Raw genomic sequence first — 19467 nt, 5'->3', positions numbered from 1 at the left:
TGGGATGGGGGAGAGAATTAGGAAAAACCTCATGGGTTGAGATAAACACGGTTTAATAGGACAGAAAGAAAGAAGGGAACAATAATGATAATACCAACAAAGGAATGTACAAGAACAAGTGATGCCCAATACAGAGATTGCTCACCACCCCGTGATCGACAGCCCGTCCCCGAGCAGCGATTTCCGCCCCCCGGCCAACTCCAGTTTATGTACTGGGCATGACGTTGGATGGTAGGGAATATCTCTTTGGCCAGTCTGGGTCAGCTGTCCCAGCTGTGTCCCCTCCCAGCTCCCCGTGCACCCCCAGCCTGCTCGCTGGCAGGCCAGCACAAGAAGCTGGACTGTCCTTGACTGCTCAGCAACAACCCAAAACATCAGCACATTATCAACAGTTCCTCATCCCAAATCCAAAACACAGTCTCACACTGGCTTCTGTGAAGAAAACCAGCTCTATCCTGGCTGAAACCAGGACAACAACTTAAATTATTATGCTAATAAAAAATGTAGTTGCTTGAGCATCCAAGTGATGAATCAAATCCCCGATTTTAGGCTTCTTGGTTCCTAAGTCTTTGAACAACTGTTCTAAATCACTTTTTTGTTTGTTTGTTAATTATATCTCTTTCCCTCAAATATCATCCTTGCCAAATTCAGAATCCAAACCCCCCAGATTAAACAACAAAAATGTGTATGCATTTGTAAGCTTGCATGTAGGCAAGCAAACAAAATGTGGGGAAACAAGAGAAATAAATGTGTAGTTCAGCATTTTATTCGGTCATAAATGAAAGCAACAGCAGTTAAGCAATACAACATGATAAGTGACTGTTTTTTATAAGCGACTTCAGTGGGGTTTTTATATTGCTCCAAAAAGTTTAATGCTATTTTAATTTAAAAAAAAAGACTATATTTTTAAATCAATATAGGTTTATTGATTTAAAAATGTTATTCTAGAGAGTCTCATTAGCTGGCAGTCTTATGAGCTTTTTGGCTGTGTGCAGGTACAATACACTGCACGCTATCATTTCTGGTTATTCCAGAACTGACATGTAAACCAGAACACAGACATTGTTGCTCCTTGCAAAACAAACAAAAGGTAAAGTCTTCATGCTTTTCAAGCTAAGCAAAATCTCAGACAAAGGCATTACGCAGGTAAGTTGGATAATTATACAAAGAAATGGGAGGCTCTGGCAGTCACACAGGATCCTCGTAAAAATTGCACAATCAGGTTTCAGACTGATCTGTTGAACTATCCTCATCTTTAAAGTGGACGGTTATTGGATCTGTGTAGATGTAGACCACACCTGCCAAGCTAACTACGTGGCAAGGCAGAACACCTTACAAAAGTAACACCAATTACTTGAACAGTAAGCAGTGAATTGTGGTCTCACTTCACTGCCACAGAAAAACTTTGTCCTCTGGTTGCTGATCAGTGGGATCTGTGCTTGTGTGGGGAAGGAAAAAAGAGGAAGTACAATAAGGAAGAGGAAAAAAGAACATTTGGGCTGAGGAAGTGGAACTGAGCAAGCTCTTATCACAGGACCTGAACTTAATCTTAATGAAACCAGCAAGTTTAAGGCTTGTTTTTCATTTAAGGTAGTTGCCCAGGTCATTAAATATGCATATCTATGGAGAAAGACAAGAACAAATGAATGCAAGCCATGAATGTAAATGCTCTGGGTAGGAGGTTTCAGTTGCGTATTTTTCTACAAAAAGATAGCCAAGAGAAGTCACAGAAACAGAGATGACAAACTTGGGACAGGCTGAAGAACCCCACACCTCAGAAGCAGCTCTTCGCCTTTGGCACTGCTGCACTCTTTCAAGGGAGGCAGAGCCACGCCAGTTGATCAGGGCGACAGCCCTGGCTTCTCTTAAATAGTGCACAAGGAACAATTCCAACTTGGCGATGATACAATCTTGCTGTCTTTCAGGACTCTGTTACAACTTTGATCCTCTTCAGCATCCTCCCTGACATCTGCTCAAGGCTCAGGGTTGGTCTCATAAAGCAGACAGAAGGTTAAGAAACATTCGCAGATGAATGGAGCATGCAACAGATAATAAATACGCTGCTTTGTAAACTCATACTATGCACACGCTTGAACACTGCGTCGTTCCAATCCTTCCCATTTCAGAAAGGATATAGCTGACGAAGGTCAGAGAAGCTAACAAAGATTACCACAGAATAACTGAAGTGGTGGAGGAGAGTTTGGCATACAAAAGGGTGTCAAGGAGTAAGACAAGAGATCCATAAAGTGAATAGTGTGAACACCGTGAGTGGCCATAGTCTGTCTCAGGAACAAAGGCTTATAAAATGAAATTAGCAGTGGGCATGTTTAAAAGAAAATATGTTTCTTCACAAAATGTACAGCTAGGCCAGAAACATCTTTGATGACTTACGTGCTTTGTTCATGCTAAAACTTTCCATGGTCTGAAGGGGCAACCAGACATGTTCACAAAGAAGAGATCCACTGGAAATAATTAAGCGCGTGGTCTCTGGCCCTTCCTCAAGAAGCCCCTGCAAGACAAATTGTTGGCAGTGGAAAAATACTCTGCGCAGCAGGCTGAGACCACCACTGCGCCGCTTGTACCCCGACGCTTGCGCGAGGCACCTGCTGCCCTTTATTCTTACTTACTTTCCCCTGCCCGCGATGCCACCCGAGCCACCAGCCCCGGGCCTGCTTTAACTAGTCCCTTTTGCAAATTCGGTCCCTGGTTGCTGAGTCTACTTGACCGAGCCTCGCCGAGGGAGAGCGGGGCACCCCAGGGCGGGCTCAGGGGGCACAATTTGGGCACCGGCTGCTGGCTTTCGGATCCCGGGTCCGGGCCCTTCTCCGCAAGGTAGGAAACCCTCATGCCCTAAGCAAGGAACCCGGAGCAGGGGCAAGCCCCGACCCAGGGGAGCGGGACGCGCCACCGGCTGCGCCTCAGCCGCCGCCGCCGCGGATAAGGCCACGCGGCGGCTGCCCCCGCCTACCGGCTGCGGCCCCGCCCCGCCCCGGGGATGGAGCTTCGGCGCGACTCGGGCCCAATCGCGGCCGGGGGCGCTCATGGCGGGGCGGGGCGGCGGGCCTGCGCTTGTCCAGCCGGCGGCCGGGCTGTGGCGGGGGCGCCGATTAAATAGAGCCAGGGCGGCCGGAGGGAGCAGTGGGCATGGCGCTGACGGCGGGGAGGCGGCGGCAGCAGCAGCAGGACCTGGATAACGTGAGTGCGGGCGGGAGCGGGGCGGTGGTTCCTCTTGGGGTGAGCGGCCAGGCTGCCGTTAACGGTGGGCGCTGCTGGGAGAGCGCCTCGCTTTCCGTTCCGTCTCTTCCCTCCATTGCTTTCCACTGTTTTCTGTAACAGGGCTTTTTCTTCTTCTTCCGGGGGGAGCAGCGGGCCGCGGCGCCTGGGAAATGGCCGTTTCGGAAGTAGAGGGGCCGCTGAGGCCTCTCCCTGGCCGGGCCGCCGCCCCCCACGCGGGGGCCGCCGCTTGAAATAGACCCGCGTAATTGGTGTGTGGGGTTGTATTTAATCGAGGCTGGTCGTGTAGCTTGTTTACTTCTCCTGGGTTATTTTTTCCACAGCCGCATCCTGTAAGGGTAATGTTTGGTTTATGTGCTGCGCGCTGGCGTGGCCACGGGGTTTTGCTCTTTATTTGGGTGTTTCCCGCCCCCCTCGAGCTGGAAGGCTGCGCGGGCAAGGCCTGCTGGCGGTGGGGCTGCCTGTTCCTGCCTGCCCTCCTCTTCCCCCTGGTGCTGGGCTGCTGCGGAGGTGGTCACATGCTGGAAATGGGTCAGGGAGCCGAGAAGCTGAAGCCTTACCCTGTGCTTGTGGTAACATCAGTGCCTAACAGAAGGCTCCTTTTTTAAAGGCGTTTTGGCTCATCTTAATTAAATAAAACTCGTGCTTGGTCTTATTAGGACACTTACTAGATTTTTCTTAATGTCAGATTGACTGCATGGCATCATCCTCTCTCTTGCTCCAATTCCCATTATCCCCATGTTACCTGTAATAATGTCTGCTGGGGGAAGGTTATGTCACCTGGCACTTCCTAATGCTAGCTGTATTTCAGGATACAAAGATGGATTGCAGCTGGTCTTGCAGTAAGTAACATGGTCAAACAGGCTCTGATAAGGCCCTGTCTGTGAAGGAGTGTGCTGATCTGTCCTGGTATTGCAGAAATGATGAGTTCACCTGTTCCCATGAGACAAAGGATATTATCCTAAGGAGGATTGCTGCCTTCACAGGAGGTGTGAGCTGTTAACACTGCTAATAATTCTTTGTTGGGGAGGAATGAGGCAAGATGACTTGGCTGCTGGAGTGCTGGTCCTGCACCCTTGCTTTCAGAGCTTAAAATTGTACCCACCCCTGAAAATGGAGGATGAGGGACAGAGGGCATCTTTGTACTCTTGCTTCTGGATTTTATATTGGTGACACAAGGGGAGAGCCATTTGTAAAACTTTAGGTCTGCAGTAAAAGGTCATCTTACCAGACAGGTATTTCCACAAGGGTTGTTTACAGTCAAAGACTAGGCTAATTAAAAGGTATCAAATAGGTGAGGGAGCCCTGTTAACACTCTTCTGTGGTTGGGCAAGTGTGGCATTAATGGTACTAAAATAAAACTGATTGCTGACTGAAATAAGCCTTGATGACTCGTTCCTTCACTGTAGGCAGGTGGAATAGCACTGGGGAGTCAGTCTACATTGTCTCGGTTAATAGGAAGTATAAACCTAGGTCTAATAAAAAAACAACTTCTTGTGCTAGTGGCTAGAAGAATGGCATGCCTCATTTGTCTTGAGGCTTATGCTGCTTTCTGAGGAGATGACCTCAGTTTAAAAATAGTAAATATCCCAGTGAACCCTGGCATTGTCTCTCTGAATATAGTCAGAAGTCTGGAGTGGGATGGGGTCTGCCCTTGTCTTGTTTTGGGTTGTGGCTGGTATCACTCAGGAGAAGAGCAATCAAAACTTGATTAGGAATCTTGAGTTTCTTTAGCTTTTGAAGTAAGCAAGTCATAGCGTGGGTCATAACAGGATGCTAAGAGGGCAGTTTGAGCATTCATAGTGTCTGTGTATGTTCAGCTTAAGATGTATTGAATGGCTGTGTCCAGGCCTGGAAAAGGCAGAGATGCATAGCATTGGGACAAGTTCCTTGTCCAAAAGAAAAGGCTTTTCCCTTCACCCATACTTAGTTTTACCTTTTACTTTAAAAAAAAAACAAAAAACACTTCTGGAAACTTACATAGCCAAAACATCTGAGCTGAACCTGAGGTGAAAGCCCCAATACTTGGTGACGACATGACAAGTGAAGGCTGCATGCTCTCTAGTTAAAGCAGAGAGTGTCTTGCCCAGCACTTGGCAGGATTTTCTTCCCTCTGAACTTTCTTCTTTCTTGCTTGGGTTCAGTCTGAACTGCTGCAGGTGTTTTGACATTTTGGTAGTGTTAGTGGCTGAATCACTTGAAACTTAGTGTTACACTGCAGCCATCCTTGTTATTGCCTCTAACTATAATTAGATGGAGGTAAGAATAACAAGGATTTTTGCAGTTCCTGTATAAAGTACATGAGAGAGACTTGTCACTCTACCTTCATGTAAACACACTAATCCTTCTGGCCTCTCTAAGGAGTGATGCTCAAATACTTGTATTACATCTTAAAGACTAAAGTTCCTGAAGACTCAGTGCAATACTGGGAGGTAGATTAGTATTGGATTCCTCGGGAACTGAGTTCACACACAAAGATGTGATGAGAGTTGACCTAGAATTTTAAGAGCTTATCTCAAGATACTAACCTAGGTTTCCGCCTTGTCCAAGCTTGATTTGCTAACAGGAAATTGCTAAAACTTTGTATTGTACTTTTGGAGCTTACCTGTTTTTACTTCTTGCTCTTCTCTTCTGTTCCAGGGTTCCTTGGAAATAACACAGAGTTTGGAAGATGATCCTCTACTGGATGCACCACTTATTTCATCTCATACATTGCATTCTCAACTGAGGCCAAGATTTCATGCTATCCCAGCAGTTCTCCTTGCCAATTTTCTGTTGCTAATACATGTAAGTTTAAGAAGCATGATTTACTTGTGAAAACTTGCTCTCTCTATTCTGAATTCTTACAGGTCACATAGCCAGAATTCTCCGGAGACTTCCATGCACTGTTCTTCCAAACCAGTGAAGTCTTGATCACCAGTGAACTTTGATAATGTATATACTACATGATACTTGCTGTGTTCTTGTTCTGATTGTTTGTTGGTGTTAACATACTATGACACATCTTGTTAGGAAGAAAAGCTTTTTAAGAAGTGGTTCTTCTATGCTGTTGGAAATGTACTTTCAAAATAATATTACTGCTCTGGAAGTGCTTAGACTGGTTACAGAGGGCTAAGATAATTTTGATGCTATATCTTCTGGAGGCTGAACTTAATTTCACAGGGAAGATGTAAGGTATTTCTTATGGTAACTAAACAAGTAAAGTTGGATTTGCCTCAGGGACTTCACATTGTAATGGATGGAGAGATAAAGGAATCCAAATGTTACCTCCTGTTCTGACTTCTGGGGATTAAGGGTGAAAAGCACAGACAAAGGACAGATCTTGTATGTAACAGTATGAAGGCCTTTTTCAGGCTGGTAGACAAAAGTAGACTCCTGCCTAGTAGTGAGTTTATCCTTGCTAAGATGGAGAGGCTGATTGTTGCCTGTGAGCATGTGGAAACCAAATACAGAGAAGGAAGGGTGAAGAGCTTTGATCTGAAGATCTAACTGAAATGGTACTTGGATGGTGTTTAGGGTACATGGTTTAGTGATGGACTTGGTAGTGTTAGGTAAATGGTTGGACTGGTGATCTTAAGGGTCTCTTCCAACCTAAAAGTTTCTGTGATACTATTTTTAGGTCAGTGTTATGGCATTATAGAATGTGTATAAAGCCAGAGAGTGCATGAGACATGTATGTATGTGTTGCTAGCTATTTTAGAGCCTTATTTGATCTCTTAACAAAAAATGCTGTGGCCAGTGTTCTGTAAAATACACTCTTGTGCATACCAGCCTCTAAAGTCTCTCTTTGGGCAGCTGCATAAAGCTGTTATATGCCCTAGCAGTTTAATTTTAGAAGTAAATGATTTGTGCGCCTATTAGTAATCAAGAAATGTCCCTCTCTGTCAAGTGGACTTAAAGACTTCTGCTGAATAAACTACCAAAATTTCCAATCGTATCCAGTCTTACTCCCTTCCACTACCAGAACAACACTGGTGTCACCCCATTTGGATGGTACTTGAAGTCAGTGTTACAAAGGTAGACACTGCTGTTGGTGGTAGAGCAGTAAATGTTTTTCCACCTAGCCTTGAGGCCTTACTAGCTACTATCGTAATTGAGACAGCCAAATGTCAGTCACCCAAATCCAAGGGAACTGCTGTCTTTTGTCCCCATCAGTTCCCTTCTCCTGCAAATGGGGAGGTGAAGAGTGAGAAAACTGCTGAGGCTTCTGTCAACACACACTTTTCCAGGTAAAAGTCTTGCTGCTATTGCTGAATCTGCTGCAGTGGCTGGTTGGTCCTTGAAGCAAAATGGAGAAGTAACCTTTGCTGTTGGTGAGATACAGCATTATAATTGCCACATGAAATGGTGCTGTGTCTCTTGCTGAAAAGATGGACGGGGAAAACAAGATTATTGGATTTCCTTACCCTCTACTTCTGCAAATGTGCACAAACCTTGTGGAACATGGAGACACCAGGTTAGCTTCTGATACACAGCCTGCCAAAGGGGCAAGTATCCTGGAGAAATTAAGCCATCACAGTATTATGTGGTATAGTTGTAATGCATCTCTAAAGTAATTTGTGTGTAACTGGGAGTATTTCTCCACCGTCCTGTGCCAAGAAATGGTGTTAGGCAGCAAATAGCTGCTCCAGTGCAGCTGTCTAGTTACATACAATGCTAGAGTGTGTGGGTAGGATATGCTGGAGTGTGGTGGGGCTGGGTTTTTAGGTGTCTTTCCTTTTGCCAAGCCTTGCTTTTCTGCAGGTTTCTGGCTCTTACCAGGAGACTCTGGAGAGCAGTGTAAAGTGTACAGGCTAGAAATAATTTCTTTATATTAACCCTGTCTTTTCTTAATCCCTTCTGTGTATACCCATACACAAAACTGAACTTAAATACTACTCCAAGAATAACTTTTTGTATAGAAAAATTCCCTGTACTGGGGTGAAGCACCTGTTGTTGGACTATCCTAAAATGTAAGCAAAACATCTTTATTAAATACCACCCTTAATGCCAGCTACCTGTTTCTGCTTGTATACACTGCTGTAGTAGATTAGTAGAGCTGTAATGCTAGGCCATTCCTGCTCACATCAGTTTAATGTGGCCATTTTCTGTACTGAAACACATTCGTAACACCTGGAGGGAGTAGAACTAGATGTGTTACTGTTTTAAAATGGTGAGACAAACAATAAATGGACCAAATAAAATATGGGTTAGCTGGATTATTCTTAGCTTTGTAAGAAAAGGAGGTGGTAAAATAATTAAACAAATGTTTTGTTGATAACCCTCCCTCTTATTTCACCACTTAATCTAGCTACTTAACCCACCTCAAGATACTTCAAAGGCAAATTAAATGCCAAATTAATGTTCTTATGGATAGTATACAACACACTCTTCCCCACCTTCTACCTTGTCAGTTCTATATAATGTCTCATAGGTATTCATGATTGTGTTAAAGTTATTCCCCCTTCTTCCTTCCTCCAATTACCTAACTTTATTCACAGCCAGAGCAAGCTAAGGGAAGTTCATATCAAGAGTAATTAAGTGTTTTTGAAAGGTTAATTTCTGTGAAGAAAGTTACATGAGAAATAACAAAAATATGAAAAATAAGTTCAGGGAGTGGCAAGGGGGTGGTGGGCTCTCGGATATCCATAAAGTATGGAAACAAAGGTAGCAAATGAAAATCAGATGCTTTCCCCCATCTTCAGTTCTGATGTGTTTCTATCAGTTAAGAGATGCAGAACGCTGGACACTTTTTTTTTTTAAGCTAAGTATATTAGAAGTATTAGACTTTTGCAGACTTGAGGTGAATTTTTTTTGTTGTATATAGATGTTTTCAATTCTGTATTGGTGGGGGTTGTTTCTGTTTTCAGTTCTGTTTAGAAATATTTCAATTCTGTAGAACAAACCAGAAGGAGAAAGTACCATATTTTCTTGTTCACTGAATGAAAATAGTACAAAGAGTATTTTTCTATGACAAAAACATTCTATAAAGATTTTTTAAAAAGCCCTTGTATACCTACACCCCAGATAATCTGCACCCAAGACTCTGCCTTCTAGTTGGCCAAAAGATTGTTGATGCTCACTGCTGATGATGAAAATTTGGAGAAAAGTCTAAAAGTCAGGAAAAGTTATGGCATAATGGCACTAGTCTGAAGGACAAGTATATATACAATCTGACTGATTATAGTCTGGTCATTCTGACATTAAGTTCTGAGCAAAATGGAAAAATCTGGTAGCAAATATACTAAAGAATGACTACCAACTGGCAAAGATGCCTACTCAGTGTTAATCATTCTCAGTTACTATGATGATGTTCCACTTTTTTCTAATGTCATAACCTGGAGATTATTTTTAATGTATATAGTAAAGGGTTGATTTTTCACTTATGAAATGTAAGTTTAAAGAAAATGTAGACTGTACCAGTAAGATAGGAGGCTGTCCTGCAGAGCAGTAGCAAGTGTAATTGAATGAGTCTAGAAAGATGTACTTTAATTTTTTTTTTCTGAAGGAATATATATAAAGTTCCCCTTGAAGTAAAAAGACATAGTGAAGATGGTCCAGAAATAAGACAAATTGACTACAAAGGGGAGACTTGGGGAGCAGTAAAATTGATTTAGAGGAAATTCTAGGAAAAGTGGTGTTTCTCAGGTCTCAGCTGGAGACTTGTTGCCCTCCTGGAAGACAATCTTCCTACTTAGCAATTTCAGTCATCAGTATGTTCCCAGAATGACATGTAGTGATTGTAGTAAGTGTCTGTTTTATATATATTATCTCAACTCTAATAAAATCAATTCATAAAATAATGCATAGTGAATAAATTACATAAGCCTGTCTCTTTCTAATTAAAATTTGACTTTAAGAGTTTTTCCTCTCTTCCTTTCTCTTCCAGGTTGCTTTTGTTGTTCTAGCATTTTTAGCAGCTATGTTTTGTTCTTACCCCAATCCCAATCAGGATAAGTGCCCTGGAAACTATACTCACCCACTTAAAGTGCAGACTGTCATAATCATTGCAAAAGTAATTCTGTGGATTCTGCATGTTTTTTTTGAACGATACATCCAGCACCACCACAGTAAAGTCAGAAGCAGAGGTTACTTCTCAATATACCGATCAACAAGACATCTAAAAAGGCTTCCACTGCTGATTCACTCAACAGGTGAAATGAACTTGTTTTTCTTTTTTTTTCTTCTAAAGCTTTAAACTGTGACACAATAAAAGACTGAACAGTTTATATATAAATGTATATTATAGCTTATGAACTTTTAAAAACCTGCCTATGAGCATTTTATAAATGCTATTTATTTTAGTCAGATAGACCTCCTGACTGACCTTTCTGGCCTGCCAGATGCATGTTGTAAAGAACTCTTTGTAGTGGGAAAAAATGCCCACAAGTGTGAAGTTGAGTAAAACATCAGGTCATTCGTATCTAGTCTTCAGCCATAAAACATTTAGCCAGCAAGGTTTGTGTTTGCTAGTGATTTCAATTTGCATCTTCATTTGTCTAGTTAGGTATGTGGTAAGACTGCTGGTCCTTCCAAGAAGTGTGCTACTCTGCTTTTCAAGCACAGCAATTCAAGTAGAAACTTGAATTGCCTGTTGCTCAACAGCTGTCCTGAAATCAGTAGAATAAGTGATTTTATAATCTCCAGAGGGGCTATGTGTAACATTCAGCTCTACTTCTGACTGCCTCTTTCTACTGTCTATTGACAAAGGGTGGTGTAGGAGTGGTTTAACTCCATATATTCTAAGTTGTATCACTGGCCAGTGAAGATGAAAGAAGTGTTGGTGTAGCTTTTCAAACAAACTATAACAAATCTAAAATCCATGTAACTTGAGGGTTTTTTCCACACAGAAATAGCAGGGGAAAAGGGAATAGTGTGGCTCTTACAGTATTATAATCCCAATAACTGGAGTAAAAGTGTTTTCAACAGAACTGGTTAGATGGTCCTGCTTTATATAAAACCCTAGCTTGCTTTCTACCCAGTCACTGAAAGAGCTCATCTTCTTGATGAATGTGCAAAACTTCAGGCTCTGGCCGCTAGGTAGAGCTCTGAAGATGAAGATGTGTTTGGAGCATAGTGACAAAATCGGGCTACAGCAGGCTTAAGGATGTTTAAAAAGATGACTACTTCTGCCTATTGCAATGTTATCCGGAATACTTAGACCTATCTTCAGTCTTAGATGAAGCCCACTTCTCCTCCTTTGCCAGACAAACTGGGCATGTGTAAACGTTCAGCTGCCATCAGTTGTGTGCTGTGGACTCTTGATGTAAGTAATCCGTAGTTTTGAAGATGGCTAGCTCCATCGCTGCAAACTCCCTGCCAGGCTAATTGCTGATACCACTTTCGTCCCGATGGTTCAGTTGCCTAATGCAGTATGAAAGATAACTGTGCAGTCCCCTAGCTACATTAATGGTCTTATACACTTAGTGCTTTATCCAGACACTGGTTATAGCACTTCTATAGGAAAGAAAAGAACATCTCACACTTTGTATCGGAGGAGAATTGGGTCTGTAAAGAATTAAGAATACTTGTTAGGTCTATAATTCAACACTTACTCTCCTTGACTAATTGTCCTAATTTTAGTTAAACTTTCAGTAACTTGCAAGTATTAAAATAATAGCCAGGCAACTGGAAGCCTATGCAAGTATCTCCCTGAAAGGAAGGTGTGGGGTTTTTTTTTCCCCCCTCTGTTAGCTTCATTTAAATACACTCAAATCCACTACTTGAAGGAAAACACCCTCTTGCTTTGAATTGACTGATGTGACATCTTAGGAATTGAAAGAAATTAATAGCCTCCCAGCAGTTTTGGGGATGGATAGCAGCAATGAGGCTAGAAACTCTTTAGGCCCACACATGTATATGAGGTATTTCTAGTGCATTTCTTCCATGCTTTTTTTAAGTTGGAAAAAATCTATAAGAAAACTCAAAATTCTCTACTGTTACAGTAAAATGCTGAAATGAAACCTCATTTTGCTGCTAGCAGTTGTGGACTTTCATCACCTGTGTTAAGGAAAATAGCCAGGGGCAAGTACAGTAAGAAATGGAAGAGCATTATTGAAATGTTGCAGCCTACTGCAGATACTGGGGATGAGAGAGTACTAAGTTATGTTCAACAGCTGATGAAATCATTACACCTGTAAAATATAATATTTGTTTCCTAGGTAACGCAGCCCTGCTTTTGATTCTGTCAATGCAGCATTCCTTTCCTGATCGCAGTAAAGTGTACCTGTATCTTATCCTGGGAGTCCTGGGCCTGGAGCTGATTAGCTCCCTGACATGCCTAGTGATTTACACAGGTGAGAGAGGAAACTTTTGCCGCCTTGAGTGAGACTTGTTATAGCTGCTACTCAGCTGTTTTGTTTGCTCTGATGGTAGCTGACTTGGTGTAGCCCAAAACATTTAACTGCAACTATAAATCCAGAATTATTCTCTCCTTGTAGAAGAAGGCCTAAGGCAATTCCAAAACAAATGGGAAGGTTGTCAGGCTTAATTTGGTCTCCAAGTGCTGCTAAATGAAAGCTCCATGTTACCTCAAAGCTGTTGATGCAGTGAAGTGGTGATAGATGCATAATTGTTGCAAAAGTGTCCTGTGAGCAGTCTCATCTGTTTAGAAGTGTGTTCCCAAATGTGTGCACCACAAGCTTTGAAGGAGTAAGAGCTAGCTGGCTTTATCAGAACTCTTCTGGGATTTATATGTGGGACTTGCATAGTTGATAGTGTGATGTGCCTTACTCTCCAGACCCTTCTTCTTTCCCTGGTTCCACTCCAAAAGCTTCAGTTCCTCTTTGTCATCAAAATGGAAGACTTCCTCTAATGAATGTTTAAAAAAACCCTGGCTTTTGGATTCTGTGCTAATACTAAAGTAAGATACTGCATCATGTAACTGTGAGGCACTGTTTTGTACTGTCACTGTTGGCTTGTAAAGCTTTCTGCTTTTTGGTGTAATTTATCAAGACTTGATAAACCTCTTTGCATTAAACTATTGCAGGAGTATCTAAAATGTTGATTAATAAATGTTTCAACCAAAGAGTTTTTAAAGATTGGAGAAAACTATTTGGGTTTATGGTTTGCATTAACTCAAATGAAAATAACTGCATTTTAAAAAAAAAACCCAACACTGCAAAGGTACAAGACACTAAAAAATGCAATTATTTTTGTTGTCTAAAGAAAACTAGAGATGTTTACTGTGAAGTCCATGTCTGTTTTTAAATGACATGCAGTTCCTGCTTTTGAGTTAAGTAGTTTATACTCCTGCTTCTGAAATGCTGCTTTCTGATTATTTACAGCTACAAGCAAGGACGTGACACCTTAGCTAAGTAGCCTCAGTAGCACTGGTTTCTCAAGGAGGAGAGAAAAAAAAAAACCAAACCAAAAAACCACTCCCTCCCCACCCTCCCCATAACCACAACAAAAAACCACCGAAACTTACAGTTTGCTCCTGACTTCTAATCAAACTGGAAGAAGGATGGTAGAAATGCCTCCTTCCAGACTTCATGAAGCTTAAAACTTAACGTAAAAGCCATTTCTGTGGTGGTCAGTATTTGTGTTAATCTCGCTGCTTTTGTGATTTCATAATTAGTAATTATTCTAGGATTCCTTTTCTTTTGGAGAAGAGAACTTTGGTATGTTCCTAGTAATGTAATGACACACAGAAATACTGCCAAGTAACTTGGTCATCTAGGAAATAAAAATCTATTCTTGAATGTCCTGCAACAACATTGAAATCGAAATGCACCAAGAAATAAGGTCCCAGCTCTAAACTGTGTTCTCGTCCTAGAACTGTGCAGCAGGCTGAATGCTGTAGGCTCCTCAGGCTTTCCTCTGAGTGGACCAGCATGGCTCAAGTAGACTAACTGTCCTCTAGAGGAATAAAGGCAATGATGAGGGAACCCAAACATGGCAGTCCTAAAGAACTATTCCAGGAATGCCGGATATCATCCTTTCTGTGCATATGCATACTTGCTTTCCTGGGAAACTCAGGAAATAAGAGATAATAGAACGTCAGGAATTCCATTGAAACGTTATTTCTTACCCTGAGGCCTCTTAATGCTCAGAGCTACGTTGTGTGTCTCTTACTCTGGCAGAAAAGAGTTAGCAACTGAAAGAAAGTTTACTTTCATAGTAGTAAGGTCTGAGCTTGGACTTCCATAAGAGCATTCAAGCTACTTTTTTGCGTGTTTGTTGCCAAAAGGGCATTCTCTCCTAGCTTATAGTTGTGCCAGTTCCGGTGCCCACCAAATCCATTAACCAACTTATACTGGGAAGTTGTGGGGTGCAATGTTTTGCTTTCCAGCTGAAGGAGGCTTGGAGAAGGGTCTAGTGAGTCCTAAATCCAAGGTGAAGGAGGGACAGACCTGCATTCCTAGGAAGGAGTATGGCAGTCTTTTTTGGCAATGGTTACTTATTTCCTCAGCAGCCCCAAAACAGCAGTCTAAGCTTCATTCTCTAAAGCTTGGTGTGCAAAACCAGGGTTAATTTTTATGTAACTTAACACTTGGCTCAAGATGGGGAACACCTCCAATCACCCTAGGTTGCCTTTTCCAATGGGTAATGTAACTTGTTTGCTTGTTTTCCATCCCAATGCATGTCGAGGTAACCAAAAAGACTGCCTGAATGTCTGTCTTGTGTGTGTAATGGGGTTTTTATTTTTTTAACACTTTAAGCATTAAACTAAAGCTCTACTGAACCAAAACAAATGTATTTGGCCAGTTTTGAAAATAGCTTGAGAATCTGTAGTAATAGTGACACTTAGATAATTTTTTTTCTTTCAAACAGAGCAGACTATGACTGGAAACATGAAGTTTCTTCAGTATTATAATGTTAAGGACAGTCCTCTGCTCAGGGTTAGAGTGCCCCTCTCTGAGGCAAGCACTTAGCAGATATCACTTACTGTTAAGATAGTATCAGCTAATGTAGCTGAGCAGCAATGATGAGATTAAGGTCACCTTACACTAGCAACTCATGATCAACCCCTTTCTTGTGTTAGTGTCTTACTCCTAAATTTTGGAGGGAAGGTAGCAGCAATTTATATGTTGTTTCTCCTCTGTGGAATAATTATTTCTTAACTACTAGTGTGAGATACAAATGTTTATCTGTAGAAGGTTCTGACTTACTTTCATTTATATATTTCTGCCTTGCAAATGAAAGTCAATACCATGGGATACCTGATTGTAGTTCTAGATATTTCTTTTTGCTTGTTGGAGCTATTTTTATGAATTGTATAATGTCCACAATATCCTGTGGAGTACTACTGCCTTCCTTAAAAATCTCTATTCAGCAGTGTATGTATATATAGCTATAGGATACAGAGGCAGGGATTTTGAAATCTGCAAGGAGTTGCTGTGATTGCCTATAACAGATTTGACAGACATAAATCATTCAAGTGAGGTAAATGTGCATGGAATGAAGCACGATACAGCTCTAAATGTCAGCTTACTTTTATAGGTTTGTTATTGATAGGATAGGCAGTCAAGCTTTAAAAGGTTTACTAAGTATATGTATTTAATGACTTTCCTACATACTTGTACTAATATCACTTGAATTAAAGACTAACATTCCCACAAACAATGCATGTTGGGAATTCCACATCCATTCCTTCATGCCTTTATTTGTAGAAGAATACCATCATAGAAATAACTAACCTTTGAGCCTAACTTGTAGTTAACCTCTGGAGGGTCTTAGCATTGTGTTACCAGGGTGGCCTATAATAAACCCCATCATATTATTAACTTGTAAGGACTTTCTCTGCTGCAGTAGTGTGGATTTCTCACAGAGCCAGACTGTAATGTTTTTAGTGGCATTAGATGTATTGCTTCACAAGCAGCCCTAACTGCAGAGTCCAGAAGCATACTGCAGATCTCTTGTACATTCCCTTATTCAGGATCTGACATTGAATGGCTTCAAGAATTTTCAGCTTCCTTCTGGAAATAACGCAGAGAGCACCTACAACTTTTCTATCCCCCACCCATCCTCACTCCATATCTGTTAAATTTAATCTTAAACTTCATTCACAGGTTCCCAGGAATGACTTCTGGTTTTGATAGCCAACAATGCAAGGCGCACAATGTGAAGCTGATCACAGAGCCACTCTGGTTTGAATACTTAATGGCTTTCTGTAGCAAGCCTGCCCTAGTTTTATTGCTGGCAGACAAGCTGCTGCTTCATTGCAGGTAGCCTAGTTAAAATGGTATTTATCAAAGAGCTTACATTAGAAGTTCAGACCTAGATACTAGTATCAAAACTTCTCACTTTTTTTTTTTATGGCATGTTGCTTAATTTATGGCCTGAATTTGGAGACTGAATTGAGATTCAGTACCCCCTCAAAGGCGACTAAGGTTTCACCCTCTCTTAGGTGACAGACTAAACTTTGCAGATGTTAAGCAGTATGTTCAAGCTTCTCTGTTCAGGTCTTTACTGTGGCCTTTTAAGCAGTAGGGCTGGAAAAAACCACCACCAATCCTGCCCCCCCCAACCCCAAAACCTACCACTAACTTATAATCAAAGCCATTCCAGAAATTCACAGAGAGATTCTGTTTTTTCTGTCCTCCCCCCTCTCCAGATTCCCTTATCTTTCCATTTCCTATCCTAAGGCAATCTTATAATAATCCACTATTTTTTTGTTTTTACCTTGGACCCTGGTGTTAATGCGTTTTTTTGGTTGTTTCCCAACTGATTTATAAAACTTTGTTGCAGTGAAAATAAGCAACTTCAATCGTGCTAAGCCGAGACCTGACATAATTGAAGAAGAAAAGATGTATGCCTATCCTAGTCACATTACCTCAGAAATTGGATTCAGGTAAGATTTTCTGTATTAGTCTTGTGCTGTGTTCAGCCACTGACTAATGTAATTGCATTACTTCCTGTAGACTTACATGTAATCTTAAATCTATCAACCAAGGCAGAGGTAGGAATAATAGTTTTGAAGGAGACTGTACGCTTAAGGCTGCTATTTTACATGCACAGATGAGAAGTAGCACAGTCTTGTACTTTCTACATAGTTATGGCAACTTGTTATGATACAGAAATCCTCAAACATGAGGACGGAAATGATTTGACCATTTATGGCTGGTTGCATAAATTTTAACGTGCTATAAATAACTGTGCTTAATCTGTATCAGTTGACTTTATATGGGAGTTAGAGGAGAAATACTGGTGTCTCACACTGTTACTTAAAGTATACCTACAGAAGCCTAGCTTCTTCAACCAATTTCAGGCAAGGAAATATATTGTGGGTAGTTGATAGATGAAGAATAAACCAATCATCAAAACTAGCCTGTATTTCCATATAAGGATTTATTTAGAAATTTTCTAATACAGTATGACTTGTTTCTGTATGTGTCCCTTCATGAAAAGCTGAAGTGCAAAGATGACTAATACTTCGACACTTTCCCCTGGTATCACAAATGCAGCATGCATGTGCTGTTATGGAACTTGGAAGTCGATGTCCAGGATGCAGGAAGGATTTAGAATTGTCTTGAATTTTGATACAATGTCTGACTTCCATCTTGATGTAAAACACCATGGTGAATGCGTGGTGTACTTCATTCCTTTCTCATTCAGCTTCTCCCCTGAGAAATTCTTAAATGCCCAGAGAATGAGTCTGCAACAATGACCAGCTGAGGAAAAGACTCTGATTATTTTTGATTAAAGAATGCAAACTTCCTGTGAGAACTGATTGCAAAACAGTTATTTTAATTCATCTCTATACAACTCTGACTCTCTTTCCCTTGAGAGTTATAGTCTATTGAAAAGTGAATCCTGTCAGCCCTTCAATTGACCCTGGTTATAAGAATGGTTTTTTGACTATTACGAGCTCTACAACTTAAGTTACTGATCAGGACCTCTGCTGGTGCTTTAAGTTGGTCGTGCAGATTACTGGTTAAGGTTGCAAGCTTTCTGTCTACAAAACCTGTTTATTTTTTCCTGCTGAACTACAGTAGGATTTTTTCCACTCTAGCTATCCTCCTCAGCACTTAAGAACTATGAAAAGGGTAATGTTCCTCCACAAAATGCTCCAAGGCTGAGGAACAACTTTCTAAGCTCCAAGATGCTCACATGTATACCAAGAAGGCAGATTCCCAAGTCAGCTAGGAAGAAATAATGTGGAAGGGAAGACTGGGGTATGCTCAGGCATTGGTACTTGTTCTTGCTGTACTCTTAAAAGTTTCTAATTATAGATTTGACAAAACTCAGTACTTCTATAGATTATTTTTTTCCTCAATTAACTATGCTTTACTTAATGTTGCAATTTTACTATCCTAGTTAAAATTAGGATGTCTGAAAGCTGGAGTTATTTAAAGTGGGAGCTTAGCTGTACATGAGGTAGATGTGAAATAGCAAAACTGTTTGCTGATGCTGTTAAGGTATTGTGACAGATAGTATCACTATATATAGATAGTATCACTATATATAGCAGTACATCATGTGTGCTACTGCAGGTTAATCAAGAAATTTCTGTCTTAAACAGGTTATGATCCCCACAGCTGAATAAAAATACTACTCCTGCTTAAAATAAGCTTTCTAATGTATTTGGAAAAGGGGCCACCTATTTCTTAGTACAATTCTAGCATGTTGTCTGGCTTACTAACTTTAAGTTTGTTAGATGGTAAGAACCTTCATACTACCACAACTTTCTGTAACTGTCTAGCAGGAAATATGTAACTTGGTTATATATACATGGCATTAAGTTTAACCAAACTTTTTTTCTCTTCCTGCCTTCTCATGCCAAAAGGAGGTTAAACATAAAGGTGTTTGCCTCCTCCCTCAAAAGTTAGTTGACGTCAACAAAAGTAAAACTGAAGGAAACAACTTGTTTAAATACTTGTTAATTAGCTCTGACATGTCATATGTTAGAAAGCTACTGTCACTTACTGAAACCTATATTCACTTTTTTATTTCAAGGGAAAATTCAAGTTTAGAAGAGATAGTTGAGAAGCAAGGAGATGTAATAGAATATCTTCAGCGGCACAATGCACTGCTCAGCAAGAGACTGTTGGCACTAACATCTCAGCAAATTAAAACTTAACAGCATTTGGAAAACTGCTGCTGGAGCTCTGGAGGGAACACAAAGTACTGTAATATTCAGACTGATTTATACACATGACCCCTCAGTCATCTTTCACATTTTGAAATAGAAGTTAAGCTGGAAGGATGAGTTCTGCATATGCTGTAAATCTATTACAACTGGACACTCTGGCTCTCTTCAAATCATCAGTTCTGGAGATTCAAGGATTTTTAATGCCTGATAGGTTAAAG

General features: G+C 41.0%; 1 protein-coding gene across 1 annotated transcript; it reads left to right on the top strand.

The window, feature by feature from the left end:
- Nucleotides 1-3144: 3144 nt before the first annotated feature.
- Nucleotides 3145-19237, top strand: TMEM192 (transmembrane protein 192; the record flags this gene model as incomplete). Its single annotated transcript, XM_081999151.1, has 6 exons — nucleotides 3145-3195; nucleotides 5875-6021; nucleotides 10103-10367; nucleotides 12375-12509; nucleotides 16906-17008; nucleotides 19114-19237. 6 exons carry the CDS (start codon nucleotides 3145-3147, stop codon nucleotides 19235-19237), a joined length of 825 nt encoding a protein of 274 aa, XP_081855277.1.
- Nucleotides 19238-19467: the final 230 nt, after the last annotated feature.

Source organism: Phaethon aethereus (genome assembly GCF_964289735.1).
Source record: "Phaethon aethereus genome assembly, chromosome: 4".
Classification (NCBI taxonomy): domain Eukaryota; kingdom Metazoa; phylum Chordata; class Aves; order Phaethontiformes; family Phaethontidae; genus Phaethon; species Phaethon aethereus.
This window is presented reverse-complemented; position numbering and strand designations above follow the sequence as displayed.